The sequence below is a fragment of the Notothenia rossii genome, assembly GCF_949606895.1.
Source record: "Notothenia rossii genome assembly, chromosome: 1".
NCBI classification, from domain to species: Eukaryota; Metazoa; Chordata; class Actinopteri; order Perciformes; family Nototheniidae; genus Notothenia; species Notothenia rossii.
The window spans coordinates 82,395,453-82,417,467 of record NC_136912.1 but is presented as its reverse complement, the minus strand read 5'-3'; the positions used below and the strand labels follow the sequence as shown (position 1 = coordinate 82,417,467).

The 22,015-nt window shown below is 42.7% G+C and overlaps 1 protein-coding gene across 5 annotated transcripts in view; it reads left to right on the top strand.

Moving 5' to 3' along the window:
• Positions 1–8,845, top strand: part of opa1 (OPA1 mitochondrial dynamin like GTPase) — a 40,791-nt gene extending 31,946 nt beyond the window's left edge. For all 5 annotated transcript variants that reach the window (XM_079646800.1, XM_079646801.1, XM_079646799.1 and 2 more), the window contains 2 exons: positions 6,107–6,180; positions 6,775–8,845. In XM_079646800.1, coding sequence (XP_079502926.1) covers positions 6,107–6,171 — 65 coding nt within the window. In that variant the 3' untranslated portion in view covers positions 6,172–6,180; positions 6,775–8,845. The remainder of the gene's footprint in view (positions 1–6,106; positions 6,181–6,774) is intronic.
• The last annotated feature ends 13,170 nt before the right edge of the window (positions 8,846–22,015 follow it).

The window sequence follows — 22,015 nt, the reverse complement described above, 5'->3', positions numbered from 1 at the left end:
AATCTCCTTCTAAATTAAGTCACCCCTATCCTTAGCTTTATTACCCCAGTACTAAAATCTTCTGAGACGTCTGGCCCTTCAAAGCCACAAGCAATGCTTAACAATAACACACCGACAACGGCAGTCGTCACCTGGCTCTTTCAAAGGATTCTTCTCTGCGTGTTGCTGTTTTTTTGTTCAGCCTGCCCTGTGGCTGACCCCAGACTTTGACCTGTTCAGACCCACGCATGTCTCTCCCCAGGTTGGGCTGCTCACTCCCAGGCATCTGTTTTCTAGATAAGAGCCGTGAGTGCGAGGGCTGATTCATTGCTTTGTCACTGACATGGCGTTTGGGCCGTCGACATCCCTTCTCTCCTTGTGTCCATGTCTCCCGTGGCCCAGTTTTTATAGCATTGCAATCCAGATTTAGTGACGAATCAAGCAGCAAGCTGAGGAAAAAGGCCTTTCTGTTTGTTACATTAAGAGATTGGCTTTCAAAGAGGGGAAACAGCAGAACCTTAAAAAATGTTCAGCGTCCCCTCCTACACTGTGACCCTGGTAGTCATGCAATATAAAAAATGTTTGTTCATGAATGATGACCGGTTGGGACTGGAACCAAACCTTCAGCCTCGCTCTCTCAGGTGACCACGCTGTGAACTGCCTCAACCTTGGGACCAAACTTCATCCGCTAAAATCTTTCTGTTGCCACTTTTTCACAACAGCTACCCTTTCTCTACAGGAGAGTGGCTATCTCCCAAAGTAAGAGGATTAGTTTTCTTCTATCTCACAGTACGTTGCAGGCCTCTCCCTCTCCTCTGTTCCCCCTCTCCTGTGTTGGCTACTTGTCCAGCAGGGCCACGCAGTTTCACAGTCTAATTACAGGTCAATTAAAGGCTTTGTGGCTCAGCCCTCCTTCTGCCAGCGCTTCGGCCGCAGCAAGCTTAGGAGACTCGACAGAGTGAGAGTGAATGAGATATCATTTCATGTGGAGATCAGCCGAGAGAAGGCCCTGAAAGAGGGAATTTGGGGGGAAAAGCTCCCCACTCTTTCTCTGAATGGGCAAGAGTCCCTCCATCCTCGCCAACCCAAAAGCACCCAGCATCTTAAAGAAGGGGCCTCTGGGATAGAGGCCAGAGGATTATGGGAATATTCATGACCAGATAAAGGGGTGAGCGGTTGAATGACTGTTTTGGGGCTCATCTCTTAGGTAAACAGGAGCCTAAATGGAGTTTTAGATCGCTACTCCCACTGCAGTGAGCAACAGGCAATGGTGACTCTGTCCACTGTTTTTTTTGTTGCATTTCCACAGGACAGAGGAAAGAAAGCCTTGTTGTGGCCTTTTCTTCCTCTGGCTGCTGTCTTTTGGTGACAAACAGATGGTGTGGGGGAAATAAATATCTGTTTCTCACAGTTTTTATCCAGAGAATATTGGCTTTTCTGAAAGACACCATTCACTTTCACTGGTGGCCCCCTGGGCTCCTGGAAGCTGCTGAGGGGCTCCTTTCTAAGTCATTAAGCATCCCGCTGTAAGGGAAGGTTCTTCTGTTCTCATCTCGGTTTAGGTCTTCTCTTCAGAAGGTCATGGTGAAACTCTGACTGCACAGGTAGCCAGCGGCAGGTTAAACTCAAGCTTAATTGTATATCAGGAAATAATGGCTGTGCTTTTTCTTAATATTCTGTCAAACAATGGGAGGGGGCAGAAGAAGTTTTTGGCTTGGATGAAACTGGAAGCCATCTCTGACACTGATTATACTTATTGCAATATCTACTTTACACTTTACTCCAAAATGTAATTATATTCCTTTATATTTCCAGTCTGTTGGCCTTTCTGTTGGCTTCTCCCTTCCAAAAAGAAAATGGAAATGTACATGTTTTTTCATGCAGTACCAGTCGACCTAATTTCTGAAGTTGAATAAGAGGTGTCATATATTGTGCAGTGTAATGCCTTCTGAGTGAGATGAGTGACATTTGATTGTAGAGCATATCAAGTAATTTTGTACCTTTCTTTACAAGAGCTGCCAGCACAAGCACAGTTTTGTTCTATGGTTTGCTGAATTGATTGATTTTCCGGTTCCCAGCCAACTTTCCCTGTCAATCTTGGTCATCAAAACGGTATCTTTCTTGTCAAAAGCCCTCTGATCTAACTGCTGCTGCCCCAGGTGGTTAAGCAGAGCTTGGTGTGTCTGCCCTACAGTTGGCAGGGTCCTTAATGTTTGACCCGCGGTCTGCATGTGAAGCACTGAGGCTGCACAGAGCACCTTATCATCAGCCACATCTAAACCCACTCGGAAGCTTTGAAGCCTGAGACAGGGGATTTCCCGTGTTTTGATGATCTGACAGCCAGTACCCTCCTTTCCCCACACCAACCAAAACTCCCCCCCCCCGTACCACACATCTCTTTCTGTTCAGGTCGGACAGATGTTGGTAATCCTTCTCTGATTGGCTTGGATTGAGCTGTGTTGTTCTGTGGTCAGGGCACGCAGCCCACACTGAACTCTGTCAGCCCCCTTTGAGCCGTGCCCTGCGGTGGGCTGAGTGTTGGAATGGCACACTGCAGGGTTATGTTTCATTCAACCCCACACCTGCTGCAGTGACTTGTCAGCATGCCCCTCGACAGGCCCCCTTAATGCCTCCATTAGGTGTTGTAATCTCCACCTGACGCCCTGCCATTTTGCCTGAGTGTGTTAACAGAGTATCAAAGGTGGGGGATTTTTTTTTTTTTTTTTACCAGCGCTGAGTGTGTAGGAAGGTGAAAAGAGGTGGAGGGGGCTTGACTCCACAGCTCTACCTGCTTTTTGAGACATTGGCATTTCTGTCTGCGTGTCTTTCAGGACCAAGCTTTTTTTTGTTGCCTACCTGTGAGTGTGTGTGACTGTGTCCAGCTCTGCTAGTGTTTCAGGACGTGTGTGGGGGTGTGCCTGCATCTCTCCCAACAACCGTGTGCTTTTCATCCATCAGGAAAAGGATACATCAGCAGCCGTGCTCCATCAAAAGGGGGCTGCACACAAGCCCCTGAGTACCATATTTAGTTTCACTCCAAAGCACGCTCACAGTTATCACCTTTGTGCCGACTTGAAATGGACACTTAGGACACTGTAGCGCTGGGGTCCAAACCACAATGATTTATCTGGCTGAAAACGGGCCAGTCCGATTTTAAAGCTGTGTTTTCATTGGGAAAATAACCAACAATAGGTCGCCTATGGATCTCGTGTGGCTGATTGATCAAGATAGAGAAGTGCTAGTTTGTTTTTCAGAGTCGCTGTTTGAGTTTGTGCTTGGGGGAGATCCAGACAGATTAGGGTGGGTGACGGGGAAGAGCCAGCCAGGCCTGGAGGTGCAGCTGCGAGCCTTTTCTCTGTGTGGGCCCACAGACTTCCTCCAGCCACTGTTTAATCAGCGATTAAGACTGCTTCAGAGGCTCGCTCTTCTCGTGTGACAGTACATGTTGGCTGGAAGGACTGCTCGTCTTTTGCAGTCTTCGGACAATGGGAGGGAAGTCAAGAAATGAAGTGAATGATTGTTTTTCCAGTAGATTCCCCCCCCCCCCCTTTCATGTGAAATGTTGTTGTTATGGTATCTCCCTGTGTCCATTAGCAATGTGCCCGTAAGGTACATACCATGAGGAGGGGGGGGGGGGGGGGCTTTGATGTGGTCTATGCTAACTTGGAAAGGGTACACAAGCCTTCATCATCAGATGTGTGACAGTGGTCCGCCTTGAGGTTTGGCTGTCGCTGTCACAAGGGACCATCTGCTGTTTTGGGGGAAAATGGTATGGAATTCCTACCTTCAGAAGAATAGCCGAGGGAAGGAAATATTGTTTTATATTTTCTGTTTGAAAAGCAGATTTATGTCCTGCTGTCCACCTGTTGCTTTATTTAACACCTATTGTGTTTTAGTGACTAATATATACAGAAAAACACACACGTTGACATTGTTTGAAGGAAACTAGTTGATGCTTTTGGAAATGGTTAGAGCTGCAGATATCAATCGTAACAATGAATCTGCCAATTCTTTTTCAGATTATTAATAATTGGACATTTCTGATGTTAAGAAATTGTCCAGAAACCAAGACATTCAGCATTCAAGGACCAATCATTATTTTATAGTTGACGTATATAAATATGGTTTTTTTCCTGTTAATCCATCAGTTTGTTTCGAATATTTTTAACAGGTAAAAGTACAAATGAATTTCCCATGCCGTTTCCACAAGCCAAGCTGAAGTCCAAAAGACATTAACATTTGAGTGATTGTTTGACTTTTCTGTTTAAAAGGTGACTTAAATATCTCTAAATTACAATAGTAAATGCTGATTAATTTTCTGTACAGATGGCGATCCTAGAAGACAAAGAAAAGCAGCAAATGTTCCCATTCATAAAAGAATATCTTTCTTGAAAAAGAACTTAAACTAATTACAGGACTGTCTCAGAAAATTAGAATATTGTGATAAAGTTCTTTATTTTCTGTAATGCAATTAAAAAAACAAAAATGTCATACATTCTGGATTCATTACAAATCAACTGAAATATTGCAAGCCTTTTATTATTTTAATATTGCTGATTATGGCATACAGCTTAAGAAAACTCAAAAATCCTATCTCAAAAAATTAGAATAGTTCCTCAGACCAAGTAAAAAAAAAAGATTTATAACAGCAAAACACAATCAAACATTTGAAAATGTCCATTAATGCACTCAGTACTTGGTTGGGAATCCTTTTGCACGGATTACTGCATCAATGCGGCGTGGCATGGAGGCAATCAGCCTGTGGCATTGCTGAGGTGTTATGGATGCCCAGGATGCTTCAATAGCGGCCTTTAGCTCATTAGCATTGTTGGGTCTGGTGTCTTTCAGCTTCTTCTTCACAATACCCCACATATTCTCTATGGGGTTCAGGTCAGGGGAATTTGCAGGCCAATCGAGGACAGTAATGCCATGGTCAGTACACCAGTTACTGGTGGTTTTGGCACTGTGGGCAGGTGCCAGATCATGCTGGAAAATGAATTCCTCATCTCCATAGAGCTTTTCAGCAGACGGAAGCATGTAGTGCTCTAAAATCTCTTGGTACACAGCTGCATTTACTCTGGGCTTGATGAAACACAGTGGACCAACACCAGCAGCTGACATGGCTCCCCAAACCATCGCTGACTGTGGGAACTTCACACTGGATTTCAAGCAACTTGGATTTTGCTCCTCTCCAGCCTTTCTCCAGACTCTGGCGCCTTGACTTCCAAATGAAATACAAAACTTGCTTTCGTCTGAAAAGAGGACTTTGGACCACTGTGCAACTGTCCAGTGCTTCTTTTCCTTAGCCCAAGTCAGACGCCTCTTCCGTTGTCTTGAGTTCAGAAGTGGCTTGACCATGGGAATACGGCTATTGTAGCCCATTTCCCGGACACGTCTGTGAACAGTGACTTTTGATACCTGGACTCCAGCTTCAGTCCACTGTCTTTGAAGCTCCCCCAAATTCTGGAAGCGACTCTTCTTCACAACGCTGTTAAGGCTGCGGTCATCTCTCTTGGTTGTGCAGCGTTTCCTGCCACATTTCCCCCTTCCAACAGACTTTTTGTGGATGTGCTTTGAAACTGCACTCTGTGAACAGCTTGCTCTTTGAGAAATGTCTTTTTGTGTCTTACCCTCCTGATGGAGGGTGTCAATGACGGTCCTCTGGACAGTAGTCAGATCAGCAGTCTTCCCCATACTTGTGATTTAGTTTACTGAACCAAGCTGAGTGTTTTTCAAGGTTCAGGAAACCCTTGCAGGTTTTTCGAGTTAATTAGACGATTCAAGTGATTCGTTGAACACCCTACTAGTATACTTTTTCATGATATTCTAATATTTAGAGATAGGATATTTGAGTTTTCTTAAGCTGTATGCCATAATCAGCAATATTAAAATAATAAAAGGCTTGCAATATTTCAGTTGATTTGTAATGAATCCAGAATGTATGACATTTTTGTTTTTTTAATTGCATTACAGAAAATAAAGAACTTTATCACAATATTCTAATTTTCTGAGACAGTCCTGTATATGGATTATTGAATGAATGAATTGACATTGTTTTTTATTGTAACAATCTTTTGTATTTTTGATTGATTTGACTAACCATTATACTCTGTGTGCTTTTCTGCAGAGAAAGTCCGTGAGATCCAGGAGAAACTTGAAGCCTTCATCGAAGCTCTTCACAAGGAGAAATAAGAGAACCAGGTATTTGTCTTTGTGCTGTAAAGGAAATTGACCAAAAACATCAGCAGTCGTGCAGCACAATAAAAACACTTATTGGATTATGAATTGAACAGTTAAGTTACTTAGGTAATTTCGGAGAAACCAGCTCGAGTGAGCTAGAATTTGAAAATACACAGCCGGAAGAAATCTGCCACTTCCTTACAGAGCCCCTCCTCCAACACACACCAACGCGCACATGACCAATCAGGGCACGAGATAAGTTTGTGCACAGATGGAAGGCTGACAGGCAGGTAGGCCATCCAGTTACTTTAGCCAGGCCGGCTAAAATGATTGGTCGTGCTTTTTACAGTACTACGGCTTCCACAGATGACATTTTTTCATGGATTTTTTGTCAAAACACTTCAGATATTCATTGCTAACGGGATGATAAGAGCATTCCATGGAATATAACAAAAAGTGTATCTCGAGCCGGTTTCTCAAACTTACCTACCCCACCTTTAATAAATAAATAAAAGTAAGTATTAAAAGTGTTGTAAAGGGATCTTAAATATGTTAATATAGTGACTGTGTACTATACGTGCATCTGATATTTTTTTCCTTTTTTTCCCCTAACAGAACCATTCAAAGTAAATTGGATCACAGCAGAGAAATGCACTCAACAAAGAAAACTAAACCTGTGAATGACCGTCATCACCCGCCGAGCCTGACCGCACCACTCACCTGATTTTAATTCCCCATCTTTGGCGTGCTGTCCCCCTTTGATGCTGATGGGAAGATGGACCTGGACTATAAAGGAAACTGTTTTCAAGCTTTCACTTTGATTTTTTTGATCTCTTGTAAACTGTCCTGGGTGAAAAGGGGGACTTCTGCATAGGAGCTCCAAACACAGTGAGATCACGAGGAGAATGAGAAGCATGCACAGTGTTTTCAGACATCTGACCTCTCATTTTCAATAAATGAGGATTGTGTACATGTTAATCTCCCCAGTTTTCTTCAGCTGAACGTGTCTGTGTTCATTAGAAGAGTCTGTCTTCACTCATCTATCAAACAAACACCATTGATGCACATGATAGCTTCCTGGTACACAACAATTAGCCTCTATTTAACATACGTTTTTTTTAGTTGCACTGATCCCAAGCACTTACCTTATCCCTCCAAGCTGCAGCTATGCTCTACATTTATGCTCCATCTCCCCCTAAATGAGACAGTGTTTAGTTTCAGCACACATAATAACCTTGAGTGATTATTGGTTAAATATTCAGTTTCCCTCCCGTCAAAACTCTCCATTGTAACACCACAACAACAAAAAGGATACTCCCAACTTTGAAGGCGTTGGAAACAATATTATGTATAAATATATTTCGTATTATTTTGAACTTACAGCGTTTATTCAACATTACTATGTATATATGTCTGCCAAATACACATCATCCTCCCTTCATGCCACCTTTCATTTCTGTCTTTGTCTCAGTGTGTGTGTGGTGTTTGCATTTCCATCGTTGTACATTAACATTCTTCCTATGTTGCAACTTTAAGCTCATAATACAACTTCCACAAAAAAAGAATTAGTAAACACTCTTTATATATTAAACTGTAATCAACCATTTAATTGTGGATGCTTCCAGTTAGTTAACTGAGGTGTTGCAGACATCAATACTCGAAAGCCACATTACATCATCAGTTAAAGTTGTCATTATAACAAATAAAAAAATACACCCTGAAGCAGTTTAGAGGTACTTTCAATTGGACTTTCAGAAGCTACTGTATGGCATTATCTGTCCGTTTTAACGCCTGAACATTGGACCTGGGCTTCAGTCTTTCCCGCTCTATCATGATTAGTTGCTCCAGTTCCACTAGGGGAAGTTTGGGCGTCTCAATGGTTTCCAATCTCACCAAGTTGGATTTCCTTGGTTTATATTCAGCGCAGTTATGCCTATGATCATGACACACAGCACAGGTGCACTTGTATTTATCCACTTATTCTCTCCTGACTGTGAGTGAATGGTCATTAAGATTGTATACCCATTGCTGCTTCATGGATAAGCTCAAACACCTGAAAACCAAGGGAAATAATTGTCCTGTCATTGTCTGTTTGTAAATGAACTGGAACTATACTCAAAGTTTGGACAGGAAATTATCCAAAATGCTGCTGGGTAGTTTTTAAATTAAGGTTTATGTGTGAAATGTACAAATGAGCTGACCAACACATACACTGTTTGTCAGCTCATTTATTCCTCTTGTCTTTCCGCCTCTCACAATATTGTGCTTCTTCCTTGCTTTCATCCGAAACCCCTTATCTCCCATGTTCCTCCATCATTTGAACTACCCTGACTCTTTCCTTCCCTCACCTTGGCATCCTCTCACTCCTCCTAGCTTGAAAACGTGTCTGATGTTTGATAGAAAGAAGGGTGAGTGACTGGGTTAACCCTATCCACTCATTCATGTGTATATGGGTATATATATTATATAATAGGCCATGCATTCTGTACAGGAAAAGTTAATGGAGGGTCATGGAGCTACTATCATGTACAGCACGTGGGAGCAACTTGTGTAACAGAAAAAGTGAGTTGATTCAAAACAATGTTTTATGTTGTAGAAAGTAATGTTTGCATGGCGTACCCCATCAGATGTGCTTTATTTATTGAATTTGTGTTTAAAAGCGAAAATAAAGTTGAAATAAATCAAATACATAGCTTTTTCATGTCGTGTCAGCTTGTCCTGTCCGTGGTGAATCTATTTGCACATTTGAAGTCGCTCTCGGTTGAACATTCTCCATTCACCTTTACTCAGAGAACACTCAAATAAATTGTTGACATGAAGATGACCAAAACAATTGAACCTATATGTTTATTTATTAGCTCTTCCACTCATGCAGTCGGTCAAAAAACTATTTAGTCAGCCACCAATTGTGCAAGTTCTCCCACTTAAAAAGATGAGAGGCCTGTAATTTTCATCCTAGGTGTACCTCAACTATGAGAGACAAAATGAGAAGAAAAAAAAAATCCAGAAAATCACATGTCTGATTTTTAAAGACTTTATTTGCAAATTATGGTGGAAAATAAGTATTTGGTCAATAACAAAAGTTCATCTCAATACTTTGTTATATACCCTTTGTTGGCAATGACAGGTCAAACGTTTTCTGTAAGTCTTCACAAGGTTTTCACACACTGTTGCTGGTATTTTGGCCCATTCCTCCATGCAGATCTCCTCTAGAGCAGTGATGTTTTGGGGCTGTCGCTGGGCAACACGGACTTTCAACTCCCTCCAAAGATTTTCTATGGGGTTGAGATCTGGAGACTGGCTAGGCCACTCCAGGACCTTGAAATGCTTCTTACGAAGCCACTCCTTCGTTGCCCGGGCGGTGTGTTTGGGATCATGGTCATGCTGAAAGACCCAGCCACGTTTCATATTCAATGCCTTGCTGATGGAAGGAGGTTGTCACTCAAAATCTCACGATACATGGCCCCATTCATTCTTTCCTTTACACGGATCAGTCGTCCTGGTCCCTTTGCAGAAAAACAGCCCCAAAGCATGATGTTTCCACCCCCATGTTTCACAGTAGGTATGGTGTTCTTTGGATGCAACTCAGCATTCTTTCTCCTCCAAACACGTCTAGTTGAGTTTTTACCAAAAAGTTATATTTTGGTTTCATCTGACCATATGACATTCTCCCAATCCTCTTCTGGATCATCTAAATGCTCTCTAGCAAACTTCAGACGGGCCTGGACATGTACTGGCTTAAGCAAGGGGACACGTCTGGCACTGCAGGATTTGAGTCCCTGGTAGCGTAGTGTGTTACTGATGGTAGCCTTTGTTACTTTGGTCCCAGCTCTCTGCAGGTCATTGACTAGGTCCCCCCGTGTGGTTCTGGGATTTTTGCTCACTGTTCTTGTGATCATTTTGACCCCACGGGGTGAGATCTTGCGAGGAGCCCCAGATCGAGGGAGATTATCAGTGGTCTTGTATGTCTTCCATTTTCTAATAATTGCTCCCACAGTTGATTTCGTCACACCAAGCTGCTTACCTATTGCAGATTCAGTCTTCCCAGCCTGGTGCAGGTCTACAATTTTGTTTCTGGTGTCCTTTGACAGCTCTTTGGTCTTGGCCATAGTGGAGTTTGGAGTGTGACTGTTTGAGGTTGTGGACAGGTGTCTTTTATACTGATAACGAGTTCAAACAGGTGCCATTAATACAGTTAACGAGTGGAGGACAGAGGAGGCTCTTAAAGAAGAAGTTACAGGTCTGTGAGAGCCAGAAATCTTGTTTGTTTGTAGGTGACCAAATACTTATTTTCAACCATAATTTGCAAATAAATTCTTTAAAAATCAGACAATGAGATTTTATGGATTTTTTTTTTCTCATTTTGTCTCTCATAGTTGAGGTATACCTAAGATGAAAATTACAGGCCTCTCTCATCTTTTTAAGTGGGAGAACTTGCACAATTGGTGGCTGACTAAATACTTTTTTTCCCCACTGTATATGATCTTCATTAGCAGGTTGTGTGGACATGTTTTCAATTTTTTTCTGATCCTTTCTGACCTTCCAAACGGTTCACAAATCATTGTTTCCAGCTAAGCTAACATTCACTAATTGGCACCAAACAAAGAGTTTAAGCTGATGGGATGTCTTTAGTCATTGGTCATTAAGTGTGGACATCATGTTTGCTAATCCCCAATTGTTACATGCTTGCCCCTGGCCTCCTGTCATTTTGTTAGTGTCCCTCAGGCAAAGTATGGTTGAGTATCCCTGCAATCGCATAGATGTTTAGCTAAATAAATACAAAAGTTAAAGGGCAGTCACCTTTACAGCCTTGCATTATTCCTATCCTTTGATAGTTGTGTTGCATGTAGCTGGATGTAGTGACCTGTGTGCTCCTGTGATGAGGCCTCTGCTCCAGGTCTGTTAAAACCTTTGGAGTATTTGACTCTGCAGGCTGTTCTCTCCACCCTGAGCAGGCTGAAGACACGTCTCAGCCCGAGGCAGCAGCAATGGAGAGGCCGCTGAGGGCCTGCCTGATTAATAAGTCAGAGTCCAGAGGTCCTCCACTCCTGGGCATCCTCTCTTCTTTCACAAGAGCCTGGTTGTTACTCCACATTGGTCAAAGCCAAGCACAGTTGGAAGGGGGTGGTTGTAGAGGCCTCAGCCATTACCTGAGGCTTTACACACAGAGAGATAACTGTCTCACGTCAACTTTCTCTGCGGCCATTATATCCCCTGGTTTCTCAAAAACAAGGGAAGGGGAGTGAAAAAAGGCCTAATGACTCTGTAGCGGCCGTGAAAAGAAAGGGGGAAAAGTCAAGCTCCAGCAGAAGGCCTTTGTGCTATCAGATAGCCACGTTCTGGGAGGAGGGAGGCCGGCCGGGACACACTATACACCATTAGCATCTGCAAAGGCCGTCACGTTGACTAATAGCCAGCGCCACAACGGCACAGTGGTTCAGTTTGTGTTTTCCTTCAATCCCCATTATGTCGGTGACACAAAAGCAGCCAGGCCAGACTTTTCAAATGTGCCACAGCAGCGGACGTGTACAAAGCTTCATTTCTAGTCTTTCATAAGAAAAAGAAAGGGCCAATCTTGTTGCTTCGTTTCTTTAATCCCCCACCTCATCACACAGACACATTCTGAGTCTTTTGGCAGGGGGTGTGGCTGGTCGGTATATGATGAAAACGTTGAATAAGTGTTAGAAAGGGGCAATAAATTGTGGGATGGGCGTTTTTTGGCGGTAGCAGCAGTGTTAGCATTTGTTTGTCTTCTTGTTGGCGACACTGCCTTTGTTTTCATCTTTCTGTCCCCTCTGTTATCAAGCTGTTTGTTGAGGCTGTGGGAGAGGCCCAGATTATGGCGACCATATTAATGTCCATGTTCATTAGCTGACAGCGACACGTCGGCTGGTCGTCACTGCAGGTAGACATTTCTATATCAATAACTCACCCCTGTTTATTAAGAATATTCAGCTTTTCTAATAATTTTGCATTGCATTTTCACTAAAACCCTATTATTTTACGGTTCTGATTAAACAGTGTCTTGGTCTTGCAAACAATTTTTTTTTGTTTTTTTTGTTTACTGTTGCATACCTTTTCTATTTGATCAAACACACTTAAGCTGAGATGCTTGTTTAAGGAGCTTTTAGGATTATGGTCCTTGGTTTATAATTATTATTTTGCATGCCGTCACAGTAAACGCTACCTAAGTTGTTGAAACGACCGCTGAAGGACCATGATGCATTGGGTTGTTTTTATCTATGACAGTAAAAGAAAGGCCACTTGATCCCAGAGTGGACCAGTTTCACGGACCATAACAAATATTGACATTACTGGAAAGATATTCTTTAAGGAGACACTAAAACACCTAAAAGACAGTGATTTGGCCTAAAAGAGTCACTTATCAGCCCTTCAGTCAACCAGCACAGAAACAGTGGATGTAAATCTAACACTTTGCGCCCCGGGAGACAAACTGCCAGCGTTGAGTCATTGCTGATGAATCTTATCAGAAGCTTGTTGGAGCAACAGGCTTCCTTCTCCGTTTCATCCAACAAAACCTTCTACTGTCCCCGGGGCCCGCTGCTTTCTGCCCTCAGAGAATAGAGTCACAATTGGCCTTTGTGTTCATTATGTTAGAGGCATCTTCCCATTGCACTGTGGGGTCCATTCCAATGCTGAATTAGGCCCATGGGGATTTTAGCCAAGTCACAGAGGTCACTGACCTTTCTTGTCACAACCCGAACACACATACACAAACACCCCTCTTCTTTTTCTCTGCGAGCTATAAATTATGGCAGTACTCAGTGCTTCAATTTCAGGAATTGAAGGAGGCTCGACCGTGTGAATCGTGTTGTGGTCCTGTATCTGTTTGAGTGTGTGTGTGATTGTGTGTGTGTGTGTTTCCACAGGGGTGGCCCACTGCATGTTCTCACCATTCAAGTGACGTCCACCCTGAAGGAATCCATAATATGACCTCACCGTCTCATGGCACGGGACGTCATAAATGAATCATCCCATTGTAAAGGGAAAACAGCCCCCATTAATAAATCCCTGATGGTGGATCTAGACATTCCTACTAATCCTACATGATGCAGGGTGTCTGCTCACACATGGGGTCGCCCGCAACACAACAGAAATCACGAGAGCTTGACTTTCATCACACTGCTTCTTAAAATAGCACATTAAAGAATGAGCCCCAATGTTTGTTTAATTGTGCAAAAACCTGATTAAAGGGGCTATTTCTCCCAAATACCAACCTATACTACTAAATTGGATCCCTACATATATACAGTCGTTTTTTTATACACAAATAATGAATTCTGGACACTGACTACAGATTATAACTACAACATTTTAATGTCAAATATTTGAGTGTGATGAAGAGTCAATATTTTGTCGGCTGGTCAGTAAAATATTGTAGTTCTGGGGTATATATAATATATTTGGTTCTATAACATGGCTTTTTCAACCTACCTATCCCTCAAGACTTTCATACCAATAATAAGGACATTTTCAATGCTTAATACAGGTTCATTGACACCACAACCATAACTAAATAATTAAAACATTCACTTGCAGCAGCAGTCATTTTACCTTAAACTAGTGGTAGCATACAGAGTTTAGCAAAAAGAAAAAGAAAGCACAAAACAACAACGGCTGATTTATTATGACTTGGTTTAACACTTAAATGTCGTCAAAAACACGGCCACTTAAATGTTTTGTAAACCTGCAAGAACAATGTAGCCCTTTTAAAGAATTGAGCCCTTGTGCGCACACTATCGTGAAGACTGTAACACTTGGAGAACTCATTATGAGGCACCCCAAGATGATGGGGAAAGTGTGACTTGAGTAATAAAATGCTGTAACAGAGGGTGAATAAAGTAAAAGGGATGTGTGTGTAACAACTGAGGGCTGGGAACTTTCCTCTGCAGAATGGAGTTGTGCAAAGTTGCCATGGAAAAACTGATCGTCGCACAAACTGTTTCTTAATCGAGTGAAGGTCTTAGTGAGTGGGAGGGTCTTTCAGTTTTTAGCACAAGAAGCAGCTCTGGGTTTGCATGGATTTAGTGGGATTATGTGAGCATTCATGGCAACCAGTGAGGCCAGCAGGTGAGGTCTGGGCTCAGCTGCCTTAGCCTTTAGGTAAACACAGAGTAGGGTTGCCAGATCCTGGCTGTGTTGTCAGGCTGAAATTGTATCTGTCCACACTACTTACGTCAGTCAGGCTGATCTGCAGAGTGGCGCTGACAGGGGGCTGCACTTGTTGCAGGATGGGGGACGTTGAGGACCGGCTTTCATCGCCTAAGTGCTGCAGTGAGGCTGGACCAGAAACGGTCTGGTGACATTACTTGACTGACCGTCAATAGTATCTTAGCAGGCGCTAAAACCAAGAGCAAACACAGAGAGCCTGAGTGTGAATGTTTGAGACGAGTATCTGTAGCATCGAGTGTTAACGCAGAGCAGAAATGACAACAGTCCCCGTAAAGTGATCAAGTTGTGAGCTTTGTCTCTTTTCAGGAAGTCCTGATCTCATTTCCACTGAGTTTATACTCTTAATTTGATTTGCATTTTCTAACATACCTGTTTTACATGTGTTTTTGGACTTAAACAGTAAAACAGGCTTATCTGAATGAATAGTTCAGTGTTTCCCAGAATACTTCCATTTCAACCCGCCTGACACCTCATCAGATTGAGACAAGGGAATTGCCACGTTACATATTCAGTGTTGTCAGGAATTCTTGCACATTTGCTTCACAAAAACAGTTTTATTATTTCACATGACCTTTGCACAAATTAGAGTTGAAAATAAGATAAGAAGATGTTAATTCAATTAAAACTAAAAGACGAACAAGAACAAGTTCAGGCAAATTACCCAGTGCACGTTATGTAGAAACCCTCTTGTCCTTTACTGAATACTAATGTGGAAATATACCACCCAAAGGAGTGAACATGATTATTTAAACTATGTTTTCATCATTGATCACACACTTTTGCCAGCTGTCTTTTGAAAACATCAGATCGTAAGCTTTTTCTCCCTTTTATGTTCATCCGTACATATTTTAAAACTAAGCTAAACTTCAAAAGCAAAATCCATTTCCCCCTCTGCTGCAGCCTCTCTGTTTGTTCACCTGCTGGTCAGTCGTGCCGGCCTGAAAGACCACCGCCTCGCCCCGCTGACCTCTGACCCCTGCAGCCTCCACACGCCTCCTCATGGACCACCAAATATTGAAGCAGTCAGTCAGGGTCTCTCTGCCGCCCACTGAGTGTTTGACTGTTGCCGGAAAACAGATTCACCACCAATAGAGAAAAACTGTGTGTGTGTGTGTGTGTGTGTGTGTGTGTGTGTGTGTGTGTGTGTGTGTGTGTGTGTGTGTGTGTGTGTGTGTGTGTGTGTGTGTGTGTGTGTGTGTGTGTGTGTGTGTGTGTGTGTGTGTGTGTGTGTGTGTGTGTGTGTGTGTGTGTGTGTGTGTGTGTGTGTGTGTTGTTGGCATGGCGACCTGGTCAGTGACTGTCGGACCACCGGACACACGTGTGTGTGTGTGTGTGTGTGTGTGTGTGTGTGTGTTTGTTTGTGTGTGTGTGTGTGTGTGTGTGTGTGTGTGTGTGTGTGTGTGTGGCTTAGAATGCTCAACTCAAACCATTCTTTAAATATCAGTTTGGGCCATATGTATCTGACTTTGTAATACTACTACAACAGTCATCTCTGGTTTGCTTAAAACGTTTCAATTAATTTTTTCAATTGTATTTCAGTTTAATCAAAACTTTTTCTGGTGTCCAGAATTTAAAAGAGTATAGTTTCAAAAGTCAGCATGCAAACTGGGCCACCTGATTTGTCACTGTGCTGTTACAATGCAATGCACAAAAGAACAAGTTAACAACTTAAAATTAATGTGTGAGTGGTTGCTGAAATCAAATGAACAATAACAAAAGATAGTTTTGCTTTGCTTTTGACAGATTATTTGAGCAGTGGGACTAACATTTCAGCACATTTATCACATAATTTCCCCATCAATACAAAATGATAAACATGTTCATATCTTGTTGAGCATCTCAAAAAAAAAATTCTATATGTGACAATTAATATACAGCACATACAAAATACTATTAGATGTGTCTCTTTTATCAGTAGATATCTACAATTCCCATTCCCATGCTTGTAAATGCTATAAGTTGTATGTGTTTGAGTGTGTTTACGTGCCTTATATTGTTTCTCAGAGTTATGGCCTGGCTGTATGTGTGTGTCTTTCCTCCACATTGTGTGTGTGTGTGTGTGTGTGTGTGTGTGTGTGTGTGTGTGTGTGTGTGTGTGTGTGTGTGTGTGTGTGTGTGTGTGTGTGTGTGTGTGTGTGTGTGTGTGTGTGTGTGTGTGTGTGTGTGTGTGTGTGTGTGTGTGTGTGTGTGTGTGTGTGTGTGTGTGTGTGTGTGTGTGTGTGTGTGTGTGTGTGTGTGTGCTCAGGAATGTTTGCTCTGGCCACACTCAGTGACTGTAGTCGTCGTGGTCTCTCCAGCCTCGAGTGAAACAGGCACTCTGCAGCCTTTCATCAGGAGGACATGGCTCGTCCCTTTAAGAGGAGGAAGATAAATAATGGCAGGACTTTATTGGTGGATAATGTGGTCACAGGGAACAAGACTGACTGTCCCTGAGCAAACAGGCTCATGGCAACCTACGTACACACACACAGACACACAGACAAACAGACACGGGCCAATAGCTCTCCCAAACAGAAGAGATAAAGAACGTAAGGAAGAAACGTATACGTTCAGTCCTTTCTCTCTCACACACACAAACAGCTTCCAGGGCTGTTTGAGGATTTAAAGATGAGGAAACACACTCTTACAAATGAGTCACCTTGCTCTGTAATTTCATCTTTTTGATTTATTTTTGCCAAATTACAAGCAACTGAACAGTGTCTGATCTTTATTTTCAGAACTGTTTTATTTTTTTATATTTCTCATTTGTCTGTTTCCCTTTCAGGTTTTGTTTAAACTTATATTAGATTAGTTCGGATAACTTTATCAATCCCCAGGGTGGAATATAGTTTGATCGCCCATTCTGAATGACAAACTAGACACAAGCCAAACAACATATAAAAACCCTTTTCACAAACAAACAAACAAACAAACACACATTTCAAGAAGGTAGACTTTAATATTTGGAATTAAACAAAACTATTCATATAAAATAAGACTTTAATCCGTGTTGAATATAAAAATCATGTCTCCAAAAACAAGCGACATAGTGTGAATTTCCTTATTTTGGGTTTATTATCACCCTTTTCTCTTCAATCATCATCATCATCATCATCCCCATCCTCATCAACAACAATTCATTTTCACACTCACATAGGTTTACACACTCGCGGCACACACACGCCTGAAGTCGCTGAAGTCTCCAGAGTCCAATTAAGCCGGTCTACCTACCTTGGGGGCATGGCCATCCCCATCCCCACATCCACCCCCCCATCCCCCTCTCCCCCTCTCCCCCCCAGTCATCACCATCATCCCCCCCCGAAGACCCTTTCACCCCTGACACACGACCTCTGTGCTGAATGAGTACACACAGGAGCGTCAGAGCGAGACCCCTGGCCATTCCTCCACCACCAAGACACACACACATACACACATAGCAACATACACATCCACAAACCCTACGGCTGTGCACAGTGGAAAAGGTATGGGCCACTGGTCATACACAAGCCGTCTCACCACACACACACACACACACACACACACACACACACACACACACACACACACACACACACACACACACACACACACACACACACACACACACACACACACACACACACACAGCTGGGAGGTGAGGGGTTAGTTGTGGGTCGCAGGTTAATATAGTCCAAATGGGCAGAACAGCTGCAGAATGCAGGGGGAGCTGAAGAAGAGCAGCAGCATCTCTTCATTTAGATCCTAAAAGTGTGTTGTTTTATGGTGGGACACGAAATAAATAAAGCCGTATAGGAGCTTAAAAAGCACATCTCAGTAATGTAGATGTATTGAAGTAAAAGAAGAGAGACGGAGATAAGGCAGATGAGAATTTTGAAGGAGAAAAGAAACAACATAATACAAGGTGTTACCGGATCATTTGAAAAAAAGCACATTTGCGCACCAAAATTGAGAGAGAGTGAGAGAGAGAGACAGATATTTGCGAGTTGCATAATAACTGGTAAGATAGCAGGGTTTCCCACACATAGAATTTACAAAGTATAATTCGCGAGCCATTTAGCTTTATTTTTTTGTATCCGTCCGCGGCACGACGGCATCTGCGATCCCTCGCTCTACTCCTCGCTGTCGCGTGAAGGGTCTGTTGGTGCTCCACACAGTAACCCCGCTGCGAGGCCCCGGCGAACAGTTCATGAGCGTGCTCACTAGCGCCCCCCCCCCCCCCCCCCCCCATTCACAAAGTCACTCCACAAAAGGTAAGGTTTATTTCATTTGAAGGATGCGCACCAAGCAACTTCTCCAGGTGCCCCTTTGAGAACCAGGGCAAACAAGTTATGCACCCCTGATAATAAACTATGTTTATGGACAACATACACATCCACATGGAACATACAGCGTATAAGAAAAATGTTTATGCTATCAAGTATTAAACCCATTATCAATACACTTACATTGAAAACTCTTCACTAGCCCTAATCAAATATCACAGATCAAAAGCAATATACGTACTTACTTACTATAGCCTTCAGATATAGTAAGACTCAAAATCAAATATAATTTCTCTTAGATTTTCTAGTATCTTCCTGAAAATATGTCACCCAAAAACATGTCTTAACAGAACCAGTTTTCATTCGAGCTACTTAATACTGAAGGACCTTTATACTGTGAACCAATCCTTCATTCTTGTTGCAATGGGTTCAGCTTCATTTTTTCTGACACACATCGCTCTAAAGATCATTTTATAAATCATTTGGAAAATTGATCTTAATAACGTTTAATATTAAGACATACATGTTTCTCTAATCAGCATTGTTTTAGTCACAGTATGCAGTGGTCATGATTAACATCATATTAAATTGGAATATACATCATCTTATGTGGTTGTTTAATCCTCTGTGTTGCCACATTGCCTCTTTTTTTAGAAGGGACAAAATGTGAAATGTTGCGACGTGGTGGTCAGTGTATGAGGACATCAAAGGGATCAGCTCTGTGATGGCAACACTGGAAGGAGGATAAGACCAGACCCAGCTAACAAAACTAAGCCCAACGTGAAAGGCAGGCCGGCCCAGTAATGCGGGATCATCCCTGGTGTAATTCCTCCCTCCTGGCCCCCAACAAAGAGACCTGGGACAAGAGCTGCACATCTGGGGGAGGGCCGGGGGTTTCAGGGAAAGTCCGGTGGTCCAACAGTCACTGACCGGGTCGCCATGCCAACAACATACACGCACACACACACACACACACACACACACACACACACACACACACACACACACCCACACACACACACACACACACACACACACACACACACACACACACACACACACACACACACACACACACACACACACACACACACACACACACGTATGCAAACACAAACGACTGCCTGCAACAGTCCGGAGCCCTCTTGCCCTCTTTCATCCCTTCCATATTCTAATCAGCTGCCTTGGGTCTGGCATTGTCTGTCGACGTGTCCAAACATGGCGGGAGATCAGAGGTCAGCCTGGCCGCTGACCTTGGCCCCTAGTGGCCCCTTTAGGAGCACAGTAAGGGGAGGGTGTTGGTGGATGTGGGTGGTGTCAGGCCAGTGGTCTGTTTCTCCGCGGCAGGTCCGGTTCCTAATCGGCTCAGAGGCCAGTTGAAGGCCAGAGAGCAGTCGGTATTGTCCAGCTGCGTCTGAAAGGCCCGGCGCTGAAAGGCCGGGGCAGGACAGGGTCAGACTGTCCGCAGCGCTCTGTCGCCTTCCAAATGCCATCGATACCACACACACACCCGTTTTACTCTTTCTTTCATTTGTGTCCACAAAACTGATGTGGTGATGCTGCCATTTTGCAAGCTATACCAATAGAGGCCAAAATGTGTTGTGCTTCTTTTTAACTTTTCCTTAGGACGCTTGTACCCATCACTCATTAACTTTACTTACTTTCTTTGTGTTCTCTGAGTTCTTGTATGAACCTACGAGGTTCAAATGGAGTAAAATGATGAGAGAAATACAATAAACCTTGTAAAACATGGCTCATCTTCAATTGTACTGCTACTACTGCAGATTTCAGTGGCTCAAAATGAGTTAAAAGTGGTGCTTGATGGTACAGATTGGGAATTTATTTGTAAGTAAGCAACTAATAGTCTTTCATAGTTCAAAAGAACCAAAATCCCCTCAAAATCAGATCAATTCGAGTTCATTTCTGCCTTTAAATAATAGCTGTACATGTCCCAAAAATGTGTGGGTGGTGTTTACAAATAATTTCAGTTGTATTTCAGGAGTCCAACGTGCCCTCCAGGTTAGCCATCACACACACACACACACACACACACACACACACACACACACACACACACACACACACACACACACACACACACACACACACACACACACACACACACACACACACACACACACACACACACACACACACACACACACACACACACTCTCTCCAAACAGCCCCACTTGTTGACTCAGGAGTCAATTAGTGGCTGATAAAAAGGACGATGCCAGACTCCTGATTCACTTCGTCTTTCAAAGCTGCTAATGTCTTCAGACTGACCCAAACACGCTAATGCTATTACAACCGTCTGCCAGACTAATTTCATCAAGCATCGCTCGCTAACCTACAATCACTAATCACATTTTCCTCCAAACTAATACTGATCAATGAAGTGGTCAGGGGGATGAATTGGTGGGAGCAAGCAGCGCCGCTGAAGTACAAGCCTCTCTCTAAGACTCTTCAGTAAAGATGATTATATAACTGAGGAGTGCTGAATTCTCTGTTGACAAGCTTGTGGTATTGATTTAAATACATTTGTTGGCTCCATATGGGATAAAAGAGAGCTGATAGTAGGGGTTTGTTCACAAGATTTGAATTTTCACTTAAAAACTTGATTGGTGTTGTGTTTTAAATACATTGAAATATAAGCACATTATACAGAAACAACATGAAAAGGCAATAAGGATCATAAATGATTTGGATCTTGGATGTGAGTAATCTCAACACAGTAAACAACCACCTGTTAAAATGTGACTGAAGTACCATATTTGAATTGAAGTTAGCCAACTCCTTCGAATGATAAAGACAGTAAGCGTGTAAGACAAAGCTTTGTAGAAAATAAATGATCCTTGAGATTGAATATAATGTCAAACGATTTATTCTCAGAGTTTTAGCCAACAGTTTGCCATAACTCCTCAACGTAACTACTGACATCACAAGTGGTGACATTGATACAATGATCTCATTGAGTCAGATAGTCTGTTCCAAGTTTGTTCAATACTTGTTTCATAGTATTACTGCTTGTATTTATTGGACTGTTTGACTCCTTTTTTAGCAATATTCTACAAACTAGCAACTAACTTCCACACTATACTGTTATTTAAACAGAAATAATCGACAAAATCATCTAAAAAATGACACCCAAGTTGCCTCACTCTCGGTATCAACTCATCATAGGTTGTCAAATACCATATATCATCATAGGATGAGACTGCCGTGAGCCTAAGAAGAGTCCAACTGCACCTAAGTGGGTATCTTTAAATTAAGTGGACGTCAAGTCCTCTTCAAACCTACACTCACAGGACGAGTGACATCCCAGACTTCTCAGCTCTTGTTGCCTCACAGGCTAATAGGACCTGCCAATAGAGTCTTCCTTTTTCCTCTTACAGTCAAGAGAAAAGGCAAGCAATTAA